This window comes from Mobula hypostoma, chromosome 9 (genome assembly GCF_963921235.1).
Source record: "Mobula hypostoma chromosome 9, sMobHyp1.1, whole genome shotgun sequence".
Lineage (NCBI taxonomy): Eukaryota > Metazoa > Chordata > Chondrichthyes > Myliobatiformes > Myliobatidae > Mobula > Mobula hypostoma.
The window spans coordinates 100,148,714-100,169,863 of NC_086105.1; the positions used below are offsets into that span (position 1 = coordinate 100,148,714).

The 21,150-nt window shown below is 44.6% G+C and overlaps 1 protein-coding gene across 1 annotated transcript in view; it reads right to left on the reverse strand.

Moving 5' to 3' along the window:
* Positions 1-5,003: 5,003 nt before the first annotated feature.
* myo15aa (myosin XVAa) overlaps positions 5,004-21,150 on the reverse strand; it is a 215,240-nt gene continuing 199,093 nt past the window's right edge. The window contains exons 61-62 of the mRNA XM_063059557.1: positions 7,667-7,807; positions 5,004-5,668 (exon numbers count right to left, since the gene is read on the reverse strand). Coding sequence (XP_062915627.1) covers positions 5,567-5,668; positions 7,667-7,807 — 243 coding nt within the window. The 3' untranslated portion in view covers positions 5,004-5,566. The remainder of the gene's footprint in view (positions 5,669-7,666; positions 7,808-21,150) is intronic.

Genomic DNA, 21,150 nt, shown 5'->3' on the forward strand with positions numbered 1-21,150 from the left:
CCTCAAAGAATTCTTCTCTTCGGTATTCACCAATGAGAGGGAACTTGATGATGGTGAGGACAATATGAGTGAGGTTGATATTCTGGAGCATGTTGATATTAAGGGAGAGGAGGTGTTGGAGTTGTTAAAATACATTAGGACAGCTAAGTCCCCAGGCCTGATGGAATATTCCCCAGGCTGCTCCACGAGGTGAGGGAAGAGATTACTGAGCCTCTGGCTAGGATCTTTATGTCCTTGTTGTCCATGGGAGTGGTACCGGAGGATTGGAGGGAGGCGAATGTTGTTCCCTTGTTCAAAAAAAGGTAGTAGGGATAGTCCGGGTAATTATAGACCAGTGAGCCTTATGTCTGTTGTGGGAAAACTGTTGGAACAGATTCCTAGAGATAGGATCTATGGGCATTTAGAGAATCATGGTCTGATAAGGGACAGTCAGCATGGCTTTGTGAAGGGCAGATCGTGTCTAACAAGCCTGATAGAGTTCTTTGAGGTGGTGACCAGGCATATAGATGAGGGTAGTGCAGTGGATGTGATCTATATGGATTTTAGTAAGGCATTTGACAAGGTTCCACACGGTAGGCTTATTCAGAAAGTCAGAAGGCATGGAATCCAGGGAAGTTGACCAGATGGATTCAGAATTGGCTTGCCTGCAGAAAGCAGAGGGTCGTGGTGGAGGGAGTACATTTGGATTGGAGGGTTGTGACCAGTGGTGTCCCATAAGGATCAGTTCTGGGACCTCTACTTTTCGTGATTTTTATTAACAACCTGGATGTGGGGGTAGAAGGGCGGGTTGGCAAGTTTGCAGACGACACAACGGTTGGTAGTGTTGTGGATATTGTAGGGGATTGTCGCAGATTGCAGAGAGACATTGATAGGATGCAGAAAGTGGCTGAGAAGTGGCAGATGGAGTTCAACCCGGAGAAGTGTGAGGTGGTTCACTTTGGAAGGACAAACTCCAAGGTAACTCCAAAGTAAATGGCAGGATACTTGGTAGTGTGGAGGAGCAGAGGGATCTGGCGGTACGTGTCCACAGATCCCTCAAAGTTGCCTCACAGGTAGATAGGGTAGTTAAGAAAGCTTATGGGGTGTTAGCTTTCATAAGTCAAGGGATAGAGTTTAAGAGTCGCGAGGTGATGATGCAGCTCTATAAAACTCTGGTTAGGCCACACTTGGAGTACTGTGTCCAGTTCTGGTCGCCTCACTATAGGAAGGATGTGGAAGCATTGGAAAGGGTACAGAGGAGATTTACCAGGATGCTGCCTGGTTTTGAGAGTATGCATTATGATCAGAGATTAAGGGAGCTAGGGCTTTACTGTTTGGAGAGAAGGAGGATGAGAGGAGACATGATCGAGGTGTACAAGATAATAAGAGGAATAGATAGAGTGGATAGCCAGCGCCTCTTCCCCAGGGCACCACGGCTCAATACAAGGGGACATGGCTTTAAGGTAAGGGGTGGGAAATTCAAGGGGGATATTAGAGGAAGGTTTTTTACTCAGAGAGTGGTTGGTGCATGGAATGCACTGCCTGAGTCAGTGGTGGAGGCAGATACACTAGTGAAGTTTAAGAGACTAGACAGGTATATGGAGGAATTTAAGGTGGGGGGGGTTATATGGGAGGCAGGGTTTAAGGGTCAGCACAACATTGTGGGCCAAAGGGCCTGTACTGCGCAGTATTGTTCTATGTTCTAACTCAGCAGGTCAGGCAGCATCTATGGAAAAGAGTAAATAGTTGACATCTCGGGCTGAGACCCTTCATCAGGACTGTGAAGAAAGAAGAGAGGTCAGGATTAGAAGGTGGGGGGGTGGGAGGAAGAAGTACAAGGTGGTAGGTGATAGGTGAAACTGGATGACGGGGAGCGGGGGTGAAGTAAAGAGCTGGGAAGTTGATTGGTGAAAGAGATAAAGGGCAGGAGAAGGGAGAATCTGACAGGAGGGTGTAGAAGGCCATGGAAGAAAGGGAGGTGATGGGCAGGTAAGGAGATAAGGTGAGAGAAGGAAATGGGACTGGGGAATGGTGAAAAGGGGGGAGGCAAAACCCGGAAGTTAGAGAAATCGATGTTCATGCCATCAGGTTCGAGACTACCCAGGCTGAGTGTGGCTTCATTGAGGCAGTAGGGGAGGCCATGGACTGACATGTCGGAATGGGAATGGGAAGTAGGATTGAAACGGGTGGCCACTGGGAGATCCTGCTTCCTCTGGCAGAAGGAGTGTAGGTGCTTGGTGAATCGGTCTTCCAATCTACATCGGGACTCATTAATCTACAGGAGGCCGCACCGGACGCAGTATATGACTCCGACAGACTCACAGGTGAAGTGTTGCCTCACCTGGACAGACTGTTTGGGGCCCTTAATGGTAGTGAGGGAGGAGGTGTAGGGGCGGGTGTAGCATCTGTTCTGATTGCAAGGATGCGCCAGGAGGGAGATCGGTGGGAAGGGACTAGTGGACAAGGGAGTCGCGTAGGGAGTGATCCCTGTGGAAAGTGGGGGGAAGGGAAAGATGTGCTTGGTGGTGGGATCCCATTGGAGATGGCAGAAGTTACAGAGAATTATGTACTGGACACGGAGGCTGGTGGGATGGTAGGTGAGGACACTCCTGTTGGGGTCATATACTGTGTCCAGTGCTCCTGGTGTGGCCTCCTGTAGATCAATGAGTCCCGATGTAGATTGGAAGACCGCTTCATCAAGCACCTACACTCCGTCCGCCAGAAGAAACAAGATCTCCCAATAGCCACTCATTTTAATTCTACTTCCCATCCCCATTCCGACATGTCAGTCCATGGCCTGCTCTACTGCCCCTTGGTATTGTGGCAGGACGATGGGGTGAGGGCAGACATGTGTGAAATGGAAGAGATGTGGGTGGGGGCAGCGTTGATGGTGGAGGAAGAGAAGCCCCTTTCTTTGAAAAAGGAGGACATCTCCTTCGTTTTAGAATGAAAAGCCTCATCCTGGGAGCAGATGTGGCAGAGTCAGGGGAACTGAGAGGATGGGATGGGATTTTTACAAGTGACAGGGTGGGAAGAGGTATAGTTCAGATAGCTGTGAGAGTCAATGGGTTTATAAAAGATATCAGTCGATAGATTGTCCCCAGAGATGGAGACGAAGAGATTGAGAAAAGGGAGGGAGGTGTCGGAAATGGAGCAGGTAAATTTGAGAGCAGGGTGGAAGTTGGAGGCAACGTTGTTGAAGTCAACGAGTTCCACGTGGGTGTAGGAAGCAGCACCAATGTTGATGTAGCGTAATAAAGCTGGGGGATGGACACCAGTGTAGGCTTGGGACACAGACTGTTCCACATAGCCGATGAACAGGCAGGCATAGCTGAGACCCTTGCAAGTGCCCACGGCTACACCTTTGGTTTGAATGAAGTGGGAGGAGCCGAGGGAGAAATTATTGAGGGTGAGGACCAGTTCTGCCAGATGGAGGAGAGTGGTGGCACAGGGGAAATGGTTGGGTCTGTTGTCCAGAAAGAAGCGGAGAGCTGCAAGTCCCTCCTGATGGGGAATGGAGGTGTATAAAACTGGACGTTCAAAATGAAAGTGAGATGATCGAGGCCAGGGAACTAAAATCATTGAAAAGATCAAAAGTGTGTGAGGTGTCATCGATGTAGGTAGGAAGGGATTGAACTGGGCGGGGGGGGGGTATAAAACAGAGTTGAAGTACACAGGTAGAAGTTCGGTGGAGCAGGAACAAACAGGTCTACCTGGACAGACAGGTTTATGGATCTTGGGTAGCAGGTAGGAATGGGAGTTTCGGGATAAGGAAACTGTGGGGTTGGTTGATGAGAGCTCTGCAGAGTTGATAAGGTCAGTGATGGTGCGGAAGACAGTGGCCTGAACATCCACTGCATGACTTGAAGGAAATGGTCCGTATAGTTTTGTATAATTGCCGAGCTGCTCTCTGTTATGTTTGAGACATTTCCCCTACAGAAGGATGTTAGTGCTCTTTTCCTTCACTTCTTTCCAAGCAAGCAGAATGAACCTGCTCCGTAGGAGTTTTGCTATCACAGACTGAGAACTTCACTTAGTCTTTTTCTTACATGTCAACTGATATACAACCACATAGGAAGCTGACCAATAGAAAAATAAATCACCGGCTGATAAAGTTTGACACGTGGTTTACATTAGTTTTTATTGCAAGGGTGTGTTTGTAGATAATTGTGTGAAATAATTAATTATCCCATTGTTATTTGAGATTGTTGGCATGAACAGATAAAACATGCTAAATCGAGCCTTTAGGCAAAAATGCCGTAATCTCCTGGTTCATATTTTTTACTGTTATGCTGTATGTATTTCATTTTGTGCTGTTTTGCGAGAGCTGCTTGCTTTCTGCTTACGTTTGGGTTATTGTTGAAGATAAGAGCCTGCCATCCAATTAGGATGGTCGAATTGAAGGGGAGGTTTCTCCAGTGAGGTACACTAAGGTTGGCCTTGGGGGTTTTTTCTGTGTGGTTGGAGGGGAATAAAGAGGGAAGACGCTGGAGAGAAGCGGTCGTAGGATCCGACCCGGAGCAGGACTGTGGTTTGACGAAGCCCAGGGTGAGATCGATTGAGTATCAGTGACTTGAGGGAACCGTGAGCTCCAACTTGTGCACATCAGACTGTTTCATTAAACTGGGCCCTTTTCTTCTTTTGTTCTTTTCTTTACTAACCCTTTAGTCAAATTAAGAATTATAAAGCTAAATCTTTTAATTACATGTGGTGTCCTGTCTGTTATTTCATGGCACTCATTTGTAACAGGGTATCGAATTACTCAGCATCCACTGAGGTGGGCTCGCGCCTCAACCTCACACATTTGGCGGGGCTGGAGATTCTCTTCCCTAGACTTACGCAGCCGAGGAAACCCAAGTGCTTCAGTGCAAGGGGAAAACAGGCTGAATTGTTCTAAATATTGACTTAAGAAATGGAGATAACCTGTTAAAACTATTTTTAAAAAATTACCATTGCGGATGTTATAAATGCTAATCCTTAATTAATATGTGTTTTTTGGGAAATAAAATTCAAAGCAATCGGAAGCAGTTCTTCTCCGTGTTCTCAAAAAACAACAAGTGATTAAATGCATTTATGCAATAAATTATACAAAACAAAAGTAATTTTTTTGGATCCTGTTGAAATTAATACAAATATTTAGTAGATGATTCAACTCTAGTTTTATAAAAATATACCACATTTACTGAAACAATGCATGCACCAAGTCTTTCAATTCTATTTAAAAATATAGAGATTGGGTGTAAATATAGAACTCGTAATAGATAGAAGCTGTTGTAGACTCAAAGTTATATTCCTATTTCAACGGACATATTCAAAATATACCTTCAACAAGTGATGTTGTACTATTGCACTTTTTCACTGTACCAATATTTGACAGCTAAAAATTTAAAAAATATTTATTTTCAGTTATTTATATTGAGGTTGACAGTCTTGCTTTTACATTTCTTTGATATTTAATATCTTATCTTCTATAATGTAACAGATGACATGTTTATTTTTGGAGTGTTCACATGTTCATTTTACGGCCTGATGAAGTGATGAGGGTGCAGTTCCTATTTTCGGATCCACTGGCTAAACGAGGGCCATTTCAGAGCAAGGTAATCTCGCTGGGTGGGAGGGTCAGCCTCTTCTCTCGGGCCAATAGCATCGCCTCCATGTGCATGGCTGTAACTCGGCACATTTCCAGACCCTGCAGGAGAACATATCAGGTGGTTAACAGAGGCCCCATCACGATGCATCCTAAAAAGGCTATTCAGTCCTTTAAGCTGTTCCATTATTTTATTAGAACAGGAATGAACTGTATGTTAACTCCATTTATCTCAAAGTGACACTGTTATGGCTGGAACACTCTTCTGAAGTACACATGACACAGGCCACCTTTGTACACAAGCTTGAAGAGCAATTGCTGGTAGGGTCGTCACGTGTGGAGTGTGCAGCATTAGGTTCTGTCCTCTTCATTTTCCACACTTGTGCATTTGCACACCAATCGGCATCTTGCAAGTAGCGGTACATCCTTTCCATTCCTAACTTGAGAAACTAACGTCACTTGCAAAGATCTTGCTGATGAATTGCCCACTGAGCCTTTGAAAGGCTTCTCTATTCCCTATCAGTTTTAGTTGTTCCACGGACTAACTTTCCAATCAGTTCACTCTTCTAGTACTTTGAATTCCATGAGGAGTCAAAGAAGCTGCAGTAGGTTGCTCTCAATTGGCCGAGCTTTTCTTGTGGACAATGGTTCCTTCGCAATTACTGATGCATACACTGTGCTATGCCACAGCAGAATCAGATCACACACTCTGCGACTCCATCAGGCAAGGTGTGATACTCCGGTTTGCTGATAGTGTGCAGCATCTTTGGAAATTAAATGTTTCATTACTTTTTTAGCATGTCTTCATAGCAATGAGTCTTTGTTGAGGAATTCAAAACAGGACCTGCCATGAGTGAGCAGCTGCCAGCCAGGGCTTCACAATGCTCTCAGTAAACGGGATTTGGACTGGACCTCTCTACTGGTAAAATAGTAACAGCCTGGCCACTCCTTCCCAGAAAAGCAAAGCTAAAGAGTGCTATTCGGTTGAAGAGAAAGCCTGTCTAGAGAAGAACAACACCATGCCTATTTCTACGTGTTAAGAGCCTATTGAGAAATTTGTCTCCCAAATTTTCAACAGGACTTTCATTTGCTATGGCATTTTTTTTCTGTCATAAAAACTACCCCCAAATGATATCTATGGAAGTGAGCATGCAATCAGTGTCTCCAGTGGGGCTTTGAATCACAATGGTCGCAAAACAATAGTTCAATTTTACTCATAAAGGTTCTGCAGACCCATTTTTGTTTCTGAAATGTTTGTTCCTTATCCATTTATGAGATGTAAACACTGACAATGCTAAAACTTATTCTCCATCCCCATGAAACTATGCAGTGGTGGCTCGTATGATTCTGGATGCAGCTGGTGCATTTCCAGTGCCACCACTTTCAACATCTTCGAAGGCAAGTCATCACGTCCTGAGAGCATAGTCATCTTTCATTTCTGTTCCTTTTTCCAGGTACAACTGCTATACCAAAGAGCCAGCACAGACCAGATAGTAACCTTCTGCTCACTAAATTTCTATAATTCCTGACTTGACATTATGAATACTAAAAATCTGAGCAGGCAAAGTTTTGTAGTTTATTCTTCTGCTAGTGTTCCCATTAAAAAATCACTGCGAGCCTAGCCCCACTGCACTAACGGGACTGCGCCTTCGCACCTTCCGAGCGGAAGAAAGAATATTTTCCCTACATCTCCATCATGTGACTTGCATAGATGATTAGATTTTGTACCATTTGTTCAGGCGGCGGGGGGGGGGGTGGGGGGAGGGTTACTGTGTTTGCATTAAAGTATAGCAGTGCACATAAGAAAGCCACAAAAATTCTCCTCTCAAGGAGTGACCATTTTGGAGACTTGTCTTGAAAAGTCTGCATCGGCCCAGGCTGATCTTGGGGGGCGGGGGTTGGTGTGGAGCGGGGAGAGGAGATAGCATTTCTCCTTTAATATCCTGCATCCTTCATGTAATCAGATTCACTTCTGGATGAGCCGGACAGATTTTAAAGGACCTTGCCTTAGGTGACGGACACGCATTATGGAAGGAGTAGATTTGCTTCTATATCTAATTATTTGTAGACAATCAATGTTCTCACACAACTTTCCCATACCTGGTCAAGCTGAAGTTGCATTATTTCTTGAGACATCAGGTCCCCCAGTTTAATCTCAACGTATGGATGGCTGTTACTGGGACCCAATCGTTCAGTTAGTGAGGACTGTACCTCCTTCAATGAGAAATTGACCTTCAGCTCCTGCAGAAAGTGTCACAATAATAAGTTATAATGATTATGAAGATATCTCTTCCAACTCCAGAGCAAAGCTTCACAGCATCTCACAGCTTTATATTGGAATTGGATTGTATTAGATTAGCTTATTGTTAAATACACCAGGGTGCAATGAAATTCCTTTTGTGTGTGAAGCTTTCAAAGTAAACAGCAAACAGGGTAACAATAAATACATGAGTGGTGTGGTAAACCATGTATATATGTTGTAACTGGGTTACCTGTCTGGACACGTCCCTCTGCTGACTGCTCCTGTGGCTCCTCCCACAGATCCCTGAATAAAGGTGATTGTGCCATTGCTCCTCCTCTCAGTCCAGGGGCAGATACTCAGCATGGACATGGGTCCATTTTACTGTTAATAAAAGCCTTTCAGTATTTACTCTACTTCCAGTCTTTTGGAGTAATTGATAGTGCATCAAGCGGTGCAAAGATTGTAGTGCAGTCTGAAGTCTTGCTAAACTGACAATGACGGAAAACAGAGGGGCAGAACTAAGAGAACAAGAACATGGCAGCACTATGTGAAAGCCCTGATTGGAACAGTAAGGAAGAGACTGTTCCAAAGTCCGGACATCCAGGCATTTAAGCTTCTTTATCCTCCCCCAGAAGATAAAAATGAGAAAAGGGAATAGTTGGGGGGGGGGCAGGCTTTGCTGACAATACTATCAGCCTTCCTGAGGCAATGCACAGTGAGGATGAAATGGATACAAGAAAGAAGTAAGACTATGATGGAATGAGCTGTTACTACCATTCTCTGCATGATCCATTGGTCCGGAGCAGAGCAGTCGCCCTACCAGACTGAGGTACAACCCATCAGGATATTTGCTATAGCGCATCGATAGAAGGCTGAGAGACTCCTCGTGGGCAAGTAGAATCTTTGCAGATGCCTAGGGAAGTAAATATGCTGATGTGTTTTCTTGATCCTGTATCAGAGGGACTAGGTGAGGTTGCTGTTGGTATGGATGCCTCTGAACTTGAAGCTGTTGACCATCTCTCCAGCAGCTCAGTTGATGAGGACAGCATTGTGCTCGTCTCCCCAGCCTGAGCAGCATCTGGATCGGCTCCTATTTTCCTGTCGTCGCAACAAGTCAACAATCGATGCCATTGACAACAATTTCATTGGCTCTTCGATCAGTTCTGGAACATTTGGACAATGAAAATGCATACACCAGGATGCTCTTCATTGACTACGGCTCAGTATTCAACACTATCCTCACTTTGAAAGCTCTAAAATCTGGACTTTGGTACCCTCCCTGTTCAACAGGATCCTCGATTTCCTCACTGGTAGATCCCAGTTAATATGGATAGGCAAAAACTTCTCCTCTAGGCTCACCAGCAGCACAGGTGTGTGCTTACACAACACAGGGCTGTGTGCTTACCCCACTTCTCTACTCACTTTATACTTATGACTGCGTGGTGAAGTACGCACCCAATGCTACACTTAAGCTTGCTGGTGACATCACTGATGATGAGGCGGTGACAAATCGACATATAGAAAATCCGGTTGAATGGTGCGACAACAACAACCTCTCACTCAACGTAAGCAAAGCCAAGGAGCTGATTATCAGCTACAGGAGGAAGAAGCCGGAGGTCCATGAGTCTGTCCTCATTAGGGAACAGAGGTGGAGAATCTCAGTGGCTCTAAATTCCTTGGAGTTGGAACATATCAGAGGATCCCATCCTCGAACCAGCGTACAAGTGTCATCACAAAGATGGCACGAGAGTGCCTCTACTTTATTAGAGGTTCATGTAGATTCAGCATGTCAGCAAAAACTTTGACAAACTTCTACTGATGCACAGTGGAGAGTAACCTAACTGGTTGTATCATGGCCTGGTACGGAAACACCGGAGCCCAGGAAAGTGATGGCTACAGCCCAGTCCATCACAGGCAAAGCCCTCCCCACCATTTGAGTATATTTACATGGAGCACTGCCACAAGAAAGCAGCATCCATCATCTGAGCCACATCCCCCTCTCACTACTACCAAATGATGTTTCACTGTAAGTTTCAATGTGCACGTGATGAATAAATTAATCTGAATCTGAACCTGAAACCATTGGGCAAGAGCTACAGAAGCCTCAGGTCCCACACCTCCAGGTTCAGGAACAGTTATTACCCTTCAATCACCAGGCTCCTGAGCCAGCATAGATAACTTCACTCGGCAAAGCTCTAAACTGATTCTACAATCCACAGCAAACAGGAATTCTGCAGATGCTGGAAATTCAAGCAACACACATCAAAGTTGCTGGTGAATGCAGCAGGCCAGGCAGCATCTGTAGGAAGAGGTACAGTCGACGTTTCAGGCCAAGACCCTTCGTCAGGACTAACTGAAGGAAGAGTGAGTAAGGGATTTGAAAGTTGGAGGGGGAGAGGGAGATCCAAAATGATAGGAGAAGATAGGAGGGGGAGGGATAGAGCCGAGAGCTGGACAGGTGATAGGCAAAAGGGGATACGAGAGGATCATGGGACAGGAGGTCCGGGAAGAAAGACGGGGGGGGGGCGACCCAGAGGATGGGCAAGAGGTATATTCAGAGGGACAGAGGGAGAAAAAGGAGAGTGAGAGAAAGAATGTGTGCATAAAAATAAGTAACAGATAGGGTACGAGGGGGAGGTGGGGCCTTAGCGGAAGTTAGAGAAGTCGATGTTCATACCATCAGGTTGGAGGCTACCCAGACGGAATATAAGGTGTTGTTCCTCCAACCTGAGTGTGGCTTCATCTTTACAGTAGAGGAGGCCGTGGACAGACATGTCAGAATGGGAATGGGATGTGGAATTAAAATGTGTGGCCACTGGGAGATCCTGCTTTCTCTGGCGGACAGAGCGTAGATGTTCAGCGAAGCGGTCTCCCAGTCTGCGTCGGGTCTCGCCAATATATAAAAGGCCACATCGGGAGCACCGGACGCAGTATATCACCCCAGTCGACTCACAGGTGAAGTGATGCCTCACCTGGAAGGACTGTTTGGGGCCCTGAATGGTGGTAAGGGAGGAAGTGTAAGGGCATGTGTAGCACTTGTTCCGCTTACACGGATAAGTGCCAGGAGGGAGATCAGTGGGGAGGGATGGGGGGGACGAATGTAGGGAGCGATCCCTGCGGAATGCAGGGGGGGGAGGGAAAGATGTGCTTAGTGGTGGGATCCCGTTGGAGGTGGCGGAAGTTACGGAGAATAATATGTTGGATCCGGAGGCTGGTGGGGTGGTAGGTGAGGACCAGGGGAACCCTATTCCTAGTGGGGTGGCAGGAGGATGGAGTGAGAGCAGATGTACGTGAAATGGGGGAGATGTGTTTAAGAGCAGAGTTGATAGTGGAGGAAGGGAAGCCCCTTTCTTTAAAAAAGGAAGACATCTCCCTCGTCCTAGAATGAAAAGCCTCATCCTGAGAGCAGATGCGGCGGAGACGGAGGAATTGCAAGAAGGGGATGGCGTTTTTGCAAGAGACAGGGTGAGAAGAGGAATAGTCCAGATAGCTGTGAGAGTCAGTAGGCTTATAGTAGACATCAGTGGATAAGCTGTCTCCAGAGACAGAGACAGAAAGATCTAGAAAGGGGAGGGAGGTGTCGGAAATGGACCAGGTAAACTTGAGGGCGGGGTGAAAGTTGGAGGCAAAGTTAATAAAGTCAACGAGTTCTGCATGCGTGCAGGAAGCAGCGCCAATGCAGTCGTCGATGTAGCGAAGGAAAAGTGGGGGACAGATACCAGAATAGGCACGGAACATGGATTGTTCCACAAACCCAACAAAAAGGCAGGCATAGCTAGGACCCATACGGGTGCCCATAGCTACACCTTTAGTTTGGAGGAAGTGGGAGGAGCCGAAGGAGAAATTATTAAGAGTAAGGACTAATTCCACTAGACGGAGCAGAGTGGTGGTAGAGGGGAACTGATTAGGTCTGGAATCCAAAAAGAAGCGTAGAGCTTTGAGACCTTCCTGATGGGGGATGGAAGTATATAAGGACTGGACATCCATGGTGAAAATAAAGCGGTGGGGGCCAGGGAACTTAAAATCATCGAAAAGTTTAAGAGCGTGAGAAGTGTCACGAACATAGGTAGGAAGGGATTGAACAAGGGGTGATAAAACTGTGTCGAGGTATGCAGAAACGAGTTCGGTGGGGCAGGAGCAAGCTGAGACAATAGGTCGGCCAGGACAGGCAGGTTTGTGGATCTTGGGTAGGAGGTAGAAACGGGAAGTGCAGGGTGTGGGAACTATAAGGTTGGTAGCAGTGGATGGGAGATCCCCTGAGCGGATAAAGTCGGTGATGGTGTGGGAGACAATGGCCTGGTGCTCCTTCCACAGGCTCACTTTCAAAGACTTTACAACTCGTTTTCAGTGTTAATTTTTATCTGCACAGTTTGACTTGTTTGTCTTTTTATGTACAGTTTTAAAAATTCTGTTGTATTTATTTCTTCCTGTAAATGTCTGGAGAAAATAAATCTCAGGGAAGTATATTGCAACATATAGGTACTTAGATAATAAATTTACAAACGTTTGTACTTTGAACTTTTTTAGATTAGATTATGAGGACACTCAGTCCTCGTTTATTGTCATTTAGAAATGCATGCATTAAAAAATGATACAATGTTCCTCCAGAATGATATCACAAGAAACACAGGACGAACCAAGACCAAAACTGACAAAACCACATAATTATAACATATAGTTACAACAGTGCAAAGCAATACCATAATTTGATAAAGAGCAGACCATGGGTATGGTAAAAAAAGAAGTCTCAAAGTCCCGATAGCCTCATCATCTCATGCAGACGGTAGAAGGGAGAAACTCTCCCTGCCATGAACCTCCAAGCGCCGCAAACTTGCCGATGCAGCACCATTGGAAGCACCCGACCGCAGTGGACTCTGAGTCTGTCCGAAAACTTTGAGCCTCCGACCAGTCCTTCAACACCGAGCACTGAGCACCATCCTCTGCCAAGTGCTTTGACCCCGCCCTGGCCACCAAGCAACAAGCAAAGCCAAGGACTCGGGGCCTTCCCCTCTGGAGGTTTCGGATCACACAGTAGCAGCAGCAGCGAAGCAGGCATTTCAGAAGTTTCACCAGATGTTCCTCCGTGCTCTCATGCCCGTCTCCATCAAATCAGGATTGTGCACGGCACCCTACTTGATAAATAACAGACATCACCACCGGAGTGGCCGCTGCGAGCTGCGTTGTGCCGCCATCTTCTCCTCTCCAACTTTGAACTGGTTCTTCCTTAGGTCAACCACCAGATCTTTCATACTGCTGATGCTAAGGGTTAGGTTGTTGTTCTGACAACAAGACGTAAGGTTTACGATCTCTTCTTATACTCTATCTCATCATTGTTTTCGATCCAGCCGGTAACAGGGGAATCATTGCCGATGTTAATGACTAAGGTGGCACTGTATTTGGACCAATAGCCATGAGTATGCATAGAGCAGAGCAAGGAAGTAAGCACCCACAACCCTGGGGAGCAGCAGTTTTAATGGTCAGGCTGGATGAAACGTTATGACCAATTCTAAACGATTGAGTTCTGCCGGTCAGAAGTCTGGAGGCCAGTTGCAGATGGAGCCCTAAGGCCAAGATCCAGGGGTCGAGAGGTGATCTTGTTGAAGGCTCAGCAGTAAATTATGAATACCAATTTGACATATGTATTCTTGTTGACGTTATGTAAAGCTGAACGCAGTACAGGGAGATGGTGTCCTCTGTGTACCTGTATGCAAAGTGCCAAGTAGTCTAGATTGTTTCTGAGGTTGGCGCTGATGTGGACCAACACCAATCTCCTTCTCTGTAACTGCTCTCATTTATCTATTAACAAAGCAACTCTGTAAACTGAGCGACACTGGCCTCACTTTACCCTATCCAGTCCTTCCCCTACCTCTCTACTATTTAAAATTACAATAAAACTCCGAAAATCTGAAACCCTGGCTGCTGATATTTGGGACTACGAAAATCCCAACTCACTTTAATTCACTTTTTATAATGCTATGCAATGTTTTAAAGCACTCTCCAGTGAATGAGGTGAGTTCAAAGCAAGCATGGAGGCAGGCCCTCAGTGAGTTTAAAAGGAATATGGCAGCAATGTGTCTGAAGGGATTATGTAAATAGCGTGCATATCTGCCCAGTCCCATCGACCTGCACTCAGACCATAGCCCTCCCTGCTTCTCCTGTAGCGGTTACTTTAAAACAAACCATAACCACTGAGAGACTGAGCCACGATATTGGTACTGTACGAGGCGCTTCCAAAATAACAAAGATCCAAAGTTGACAAACCTACTTTTGATCCTTTATTACAAATCCAGCAAAGACAAACAATCTTGTAGCGGTAAAAAACTAACAAAACTAAATTAACGATATTGCAATCTTAGCATTCAAATCAGCATTCAAATTAGCATTCTATATGTATTTAAGTGGTCTAATAACAATCTAGTTAACGTTCCAATAACCTCCCAACTAGCTTAACTAAGAGGCCAAACTAAATTAGCGTACAACAAAAAATTACCCTGAGGCTTACCCCCTCTCAACTAAACAAAACTAACAAGTGTAACTATACTCATTTTCTTCTGCCATGCCCCAACCCACATGACAAATTGCCATAATAAACATGCCACAAAATACAATCATCATCATCATCAGGTGCCATGCCCAGTTTGAACTTTGACTGCCATGGTCCACACGCTCCTGTTTCGGGTCAAGTGGATCAATTCATTTCCAGTTCTCTGGCTGCTGTCTCCATCATCATTTGTCTTTGTCTTCCTCTTGCTTTCTTCCCTTCAATCTTTTTCATAATTACCGTGCATTCTAACTCCTCTTTCCTAATCACATGTCCAGTGAAGTTACCTCGCCTTTTCATGATCTCATACTTTATTTCTCTTTTTGTGTTTGCTCTGTTCATGACATTCTCATTAGATATTTGTTTCGTCCATGATATTCTTTGCATCTTCCTCAAAAACCACATCTCTGCTGTTACAATTCCTTTCCTCATGTTACCAGATACTGTCCAACATTCTGAGCCATATAACATAACTGGATAAACGTAACATTTCAGTACTCTGAGGTGGGTTGTCATGCCTATTTTGATATTGCTCAGTACACTCTTCATTCTCGTAAAGGTGTCTTTTGCCATCCCTATTCTTCTTTCGATGTCTATGTCACACCTGCCATCTGATGTCACCCAGCTTCCTAAGTAGCAAAAGTTCTGTGCTTGTTTTATGTCTTCCTCATTTATTCTCAGCCTGCAGATAGGATTCTCCTTCTTTTTGAATATCACCATACATTCTGTCTTTTTGCAATTGATAGATAGACACATTTTTGCACTTTCTTCAACAATTATATCAATTAAGTTTTGTAGTTCTTCCTCCGTACTTGCAATTAACACAGTGTCATCTGCATATCTGAAATCACTGATGTTTTCACCACCAGCTTTGATTCCCAAGATGTCTCTTATTTTTTGTAATATTGTTTCACTGTACACATTAAATAAATCAGGGAGAAAACACACCCTTGGCTAATGCCTCACTTGATATTTGTAAATTGACTCACTTCTCCCTTTATTCTCACAGTGGCAGTTTGTTCCCAGTACAGATTTCTGATTAGGCAGAGGTCTTTCGAATCTAGATCTAGAGTTTTCTGTAATATTTCAAATAACAAAATACAATACGGATAGAAAATAGATATATGGCTCCTACATCCCAGCCTCTAATTATTACAACTACATATTACTAAAATTTCAAGGACAAACATCTTAATATTTATACAAATCTCTTCTTTCTTTTTTCTTCTTCCAGTCAACTCATATATCAGTTATCTAAGACAGAGGTCACCATCACTTCGCCCAGTACAGAGTGATCTTTACCACCACAATCTGTCAAGGCAGTGAGTCAAGTCAAAGTCATGAAGTTTCCGGAAATGTAGCTCCTCAAACCTCTACCTCCTGTAGAAGACAAATCTTGGTTGTAGGCCTGTGCACACAGCTGGTTTTGGTCTTGATGCACACCTGCCGCACAAATCCTCTTCTGTCTGGAAAGACCTAAATGACTCTTCCCACCATACATGAGTTTCGAGGCACTGTGTTGTCAATCACAAGCACGATGTCTCCTGGCAGGAACTTGCATTTTGCACCTGACCATTTCTGACATTCCTTCAACTGTGGTAAGTATCCCTTGACTCACCATTTTCAAAACAAGTCTGACGCGTATTGGACCTGTCTTCCTTTTAGAACGCTCCTGGTGGTAAGAACGGTGAGGTTTTCAGAAGTTGGGTGTTAGTGCTTCCAAGTCATTGGCATCAGAGGAAGCCTTAGTAATTGGACGACAATTGATAATAGCCTCTACTTCACAAAGGAATATGTGGAAACCCTCCTCGTCAAGAATCTGTACCTTCATGGTGGAACTGAGGACGTTTCAGACAGACCCGATCAATCTCTCCCATGTTCCTCAGTGATGTGAACCAGCCCGGGGGGGGGAGGGGTGTTTAGGGTTAGGATTTCACCGATCTGTGAATGATTCCACTTCTCAGTGGCTTCTTGCAACTCACGCTCAGCTCCAACAAAATTTTTGCATTATCAGAGCACAGTTCGTGAACCTGTCCTCATCTTGCTATAAAGCATTGAAGGGCATTAACAAAGGAATCTGTGCCTGAAGGAGATGCCACTCTGATGTAAACAGCTTGTATAGCTAGGCAGGTAAGTATGATCTCATACCTCTTCACTGTGCTCCTGCTCTTCACCTCAAAAGGCCCAAAGTAGTCCACTCCCACATACGTAAACAGAGGTTCATCTGTCGAGACCCTGCCCAGAGGTAGACCTGCCATGTGCTAGCATCCTGGAGCTGTGTACAACTATTGACAAACAACATCCTTAGACAGGATTCTTCTTATACCTGTATTAGCACTGGGAATCCAGCACTTTTGGCACAACCTGGATAACATGGTTACAGCCACCATGTCCCACCTCTTGATGTACAGAATGATGTCTGAGATATGAAGATCCTTTGCCAGTGTAACAGGATGATAACATGGCTGCCTTACTAAGCTGTCCACCAACTCTCAAGACACCATCTTCAAGTACTGGATTGAGCTTGAAAATATAGCTGTTCCTTTTCACACTTCCTCCCCTTTACAACCTTGAGAATTCACCAGTCCTGATGAAGGGTCTTAGTGTGAAATGTCAGTTGTTTACTCTTTTCCATAGGTGCTGCCTGGCCTGCTGAGTTCCTCCAGCATTTTGTGTGTGTGTTGCTTGGATTTCCAGCATCTGCAAATTTTCTCTTGTTTGTGATTGAATTCATCTGGAAAACTCTTTCATTGGAAAAACTCAATGATCTCCATTTCAGCCTTTCTGAGCTCCTCCACTGAGAGACAATCTCAGCCAATCTGACCTTTGGCCTTCTCAATCTCTCTCTTCAAAGAATACTCTTGCTTTTCTTTATCCAAGTCAGACTAAGCAAGAGCAATGTTCAATTGCTTCCTCTTCCGACTAAGGAACAAGAGCAGGTTCCTAAATCTAAGAATCCAGGTCATTGCCTTCCTCAAACAGGTCCAAGAATGGACATGATGCATTATACTTGTTACTGCATCCACCTCCTCTTCAATTAGTATGGCATTCATTGTAACACTCCTCTTGACTTCTGGTGGATGTTCTCCAGAACGATCATGATTCACAGACCATTCCCTTTCAGACCGAAGAAGATACTGAGACCCTGACACCCACGTCTCATTCTTCAGGAATGATTTCACCATCATCCCTCTGGAGGCCACATCTACTGGGTTATATATAGTGTTTACGTACCTCCATTGAGATGCTTGTGAGATCTTTTGAATTTCTGAAACTCTGTTTGCTATGAAGCTTTGGAACCTAGAAGTTTCATTCTTAATATACTTCCAGGTTCCAAACCTTCATTGCAAACAAAGTTTCAGAAATTCTATCAGTCCAAAAAACAGAGTCAGGAAGCTGTATGTGCAACTCCTTCTTCCACAATGTATCCACACAGCCTGCTGTCAAAGCAGCGGCGAGCTCCATACAAGGGCTGGAAACTGACTTTAATGGAGCTACCCTCGATTCTCCCATAATAAAAGCACTGTACACCTAAGAGTGCATGTTACTTAACAATAGGGAGGCCACTGTTCCATAGCCATCTTCGCCTGCGTCTGTAAAGTGTTGTAACCATGCAGCAGTAACTTCTCCAAAATCTAGAGGTATCAAACATCTAACAACCTTGAAGCCTTCCAACTTGAAGAGTTCTTCCAGCCAGTTTGATCACTCAAGGGCAACTGAGCCTTTCCTTACATATCCCAACCAAGCCCTTCATACACAGATCTTGGTGGATCTTCTTAGCAGGTAGCCCCACTGGACTCAAGGTTCCTAAAAGGATCATAGATAGAACTAACTGTGAAGAGGATCTCCCTTCTCGTGAGTGGTCTGTCTTGGATTGTGATCTTAAACTTGAAAGTATCAGACTGAATGCACCATTGCACACCCAGTACTCTCTCCATCGAAGGTATAGCTTGATCCAAATCCCCAAATCCTTCAGCCTTTCACTCTTTGCTCTTCTGGTATCACAGCCAGCACACTATGTCTGTTGCCTATCCACTTTGTGAGTCAAAAGCCACCTTTAGCACAAATGAGCAAGGTCATGATAGAGAGACACCGCTTCTTCCTCAGAGGACACTGACACAAGGCAGTCATCAACATGGAGGTAATATAAAACTTTATCTACTGTTTCATGACAAAGCTGTTCTTCATTGTCTTCTGTGCATTTCCTAAGAGTGAAATCGGCACAACTTGGTGATGAAGTTGCTTCAGAGAGATGTCCCTTCATTCTAAAAATCTCCATATCTTGGTTGAGGTCACCACCAGGCCACTGGAGAAACCTCAGCAGATCAGCATCTTCCACAGGTACTTAAACTTGCTGAAACATTGATTCAATATCTGCCATGGTCACCAGTGGTTCTTTTCTGAATTTGGTTATGACTCCAATCAGTGAGCTAGTAAGGCCTGGTCCCTGTAAAAGCTGAGCATTAAGTGATATTCCATGAAAAGTTGCTCCACAGTCAAATACAACATGAAGTTTCATGTTTTGAGCTGTTGGTTATGACATAAGTTCAGAGTGCCTCCTTAGTGCAGGCTGAGAGTAAACAACCTGAACTATCTCTTGGGGGTCTTGTTCATGTGTCTCAGGCACTTGAGGAACAAATGAATCAGCATTGACATTGAGTATTTTAGTTTTCTTCAATACAGGAACTCACACCATAGGACTGTCCTGCTGGAGCACTTTCAGCACTCATCACTTCTGAAGCGCTTAGCACATTAACTTTGGCATCCTGTGTGGTAATTTCTTCCTGCTGCTTCCTTTTCCATAGCTTTACCTCTTGCTCTTCCAGTGCATGTTTGTTCTTCAATAATTGTTGCCAAGAAACTAATGTAGCTAAATCAGCCTCCATTTTAATGCATGCAGAGCAAGCGCAAGATACAGAAGATGCTCTGGCTGCAGCAGAACTTCAAGCGCTGACATTTGACATTTGTTGCTCAGGGCTCCGTCAACTTCTGGGTCCTCTGCTCTATGCGTAGTCAAAACATGCCTTGGAATATGAGAAACATTGTCTGATGGAACATGACCTTCAATATAACATGTCTGGTTCAATAATTATTTTTCATCCTCTATGAATGCACTACAGTAGCGATCAATGCTTGAAAAACATCTATTTTGTCTTTCCTGCTTGAGCTTGGGAAATAAGGAGATTAGCATGTGATGTTGCTTTGCAACAGCTTCACAGAAATTAGTCAAGAACTCTCGATGAGGTTGTACTTGTAAGGCATTTTCTTTAATTTTCATACGATCATTAATTGATGGTAATAAACATTTAATCGTGTTCACATTTGTTTTATCCTCCTTTTGAAGATGTTTGATTCTACCTGCTAAAGCTTTCGAAGTAAATTTAATTTCCCTTTTGAGAAGTTCGCTGACGTCAGTTCCCTGTTTTGATTCACTCATTGCTTTCTTTAATTTCCCCACTCGCAATTAACTCTTTGTCTGCAGCACTGGTGATATTCGATTCAACAAGCGTAGTCAACAAACAAACTGTCCATGCATCCACAGTGCTTAAAACCAGACCGAACAAACAGCCTTCATTTCAAACGTCAGCGACTGGAGTATTTCTGCACTTCAGCAAAGCAAAGCGGTGAACCCTCAGGCAAACGCCACACAATCGAGTTACAGTCCCCAGTGCTGGCCACGCAATGCTGTGTTCAAACCACAAATACTGTACACAGAATCAATCAACATGCTGCAAGCTCCTGTGTTGATGTTAATGACTTAGACAAGGGAATTAAATGCAGCATCTCCAAGTTTGTGAATGACACGAAGCTGGGCGGCAGTGTTAGCTGTGAGGAGGATGCTAAGAGGATGCAGGGTGACTTGGATAGGTTGGGTGAGTGGGCAAATTCATGGCAGATGCAATTTAATGTGGATAAATGTGAGGTTATCCACTTTGGTGGCAAAAACAGGAAAACAGATTATTATCTGAATGGTGGCCGATTAGGAAAAGGGGAGGTGTAACGAGATCTGGGTGTCATTATACACCAGTCATTGAAAGTGGGCATGCAGGTACAGCCGGCAGTGAAAAAGGCGAATGGTATGTTGGCATTCATAGCAAGAGGATTCGAGTACAGGAGCAGGGAGGTACTACTGCAGTTGTACAAGGCCTTGGTGAGACCACACCTGGAGTACTGTGTGCAGTTTTGGTCCCCTAATCTGAGGAAAGACATTCTTGCCATACAGGGAGTACAAAGAAGGTTCACCAGATTGATTCCTGGGATGGCAGGACTTTCATATGATGAAAGACTGGATCGACTAGGCTTATACCCACTGGAATTTAGAAGATTGAGGGGGGATCTTATTGAAACGTATAAAATTCTAAAGGGATTGGACAGGCTAGAAGCAGGAAGATTGTTCCCAATGTTGGGGAAGTCCAGAACAAGAGGCCACAGTTTAAGGATAAAGGGAAAGCCTTTTAGGACTGAGATGAGGAAAAACTTCTTCACACAGGGAGTGGTGAATCTGTGGAATTCTCTACCACAGGAAACAGTTGAGGCCAGTTCATTGGCTATATTTAAGAGGGAGTTAGATATGGCCCTCGTGGCTAAAGGAATCAGGGGGTATGGAGAGAAGGCAGGTACAGGGTCTGAGTTGGATGATCAGCCATGATCATACTGAATGGTGGTGCAGGCTCGAAGGGCTGAATGGCCTACTCCTGCACCTATTTTCTATGTTTCTATGTGCAGATTCCAATTTGGCCAGTGGGTCTGAGGCAATCCTTAGCCATAGACTGGTGCTGGTTTGGTGTAACTTTTTTTTAA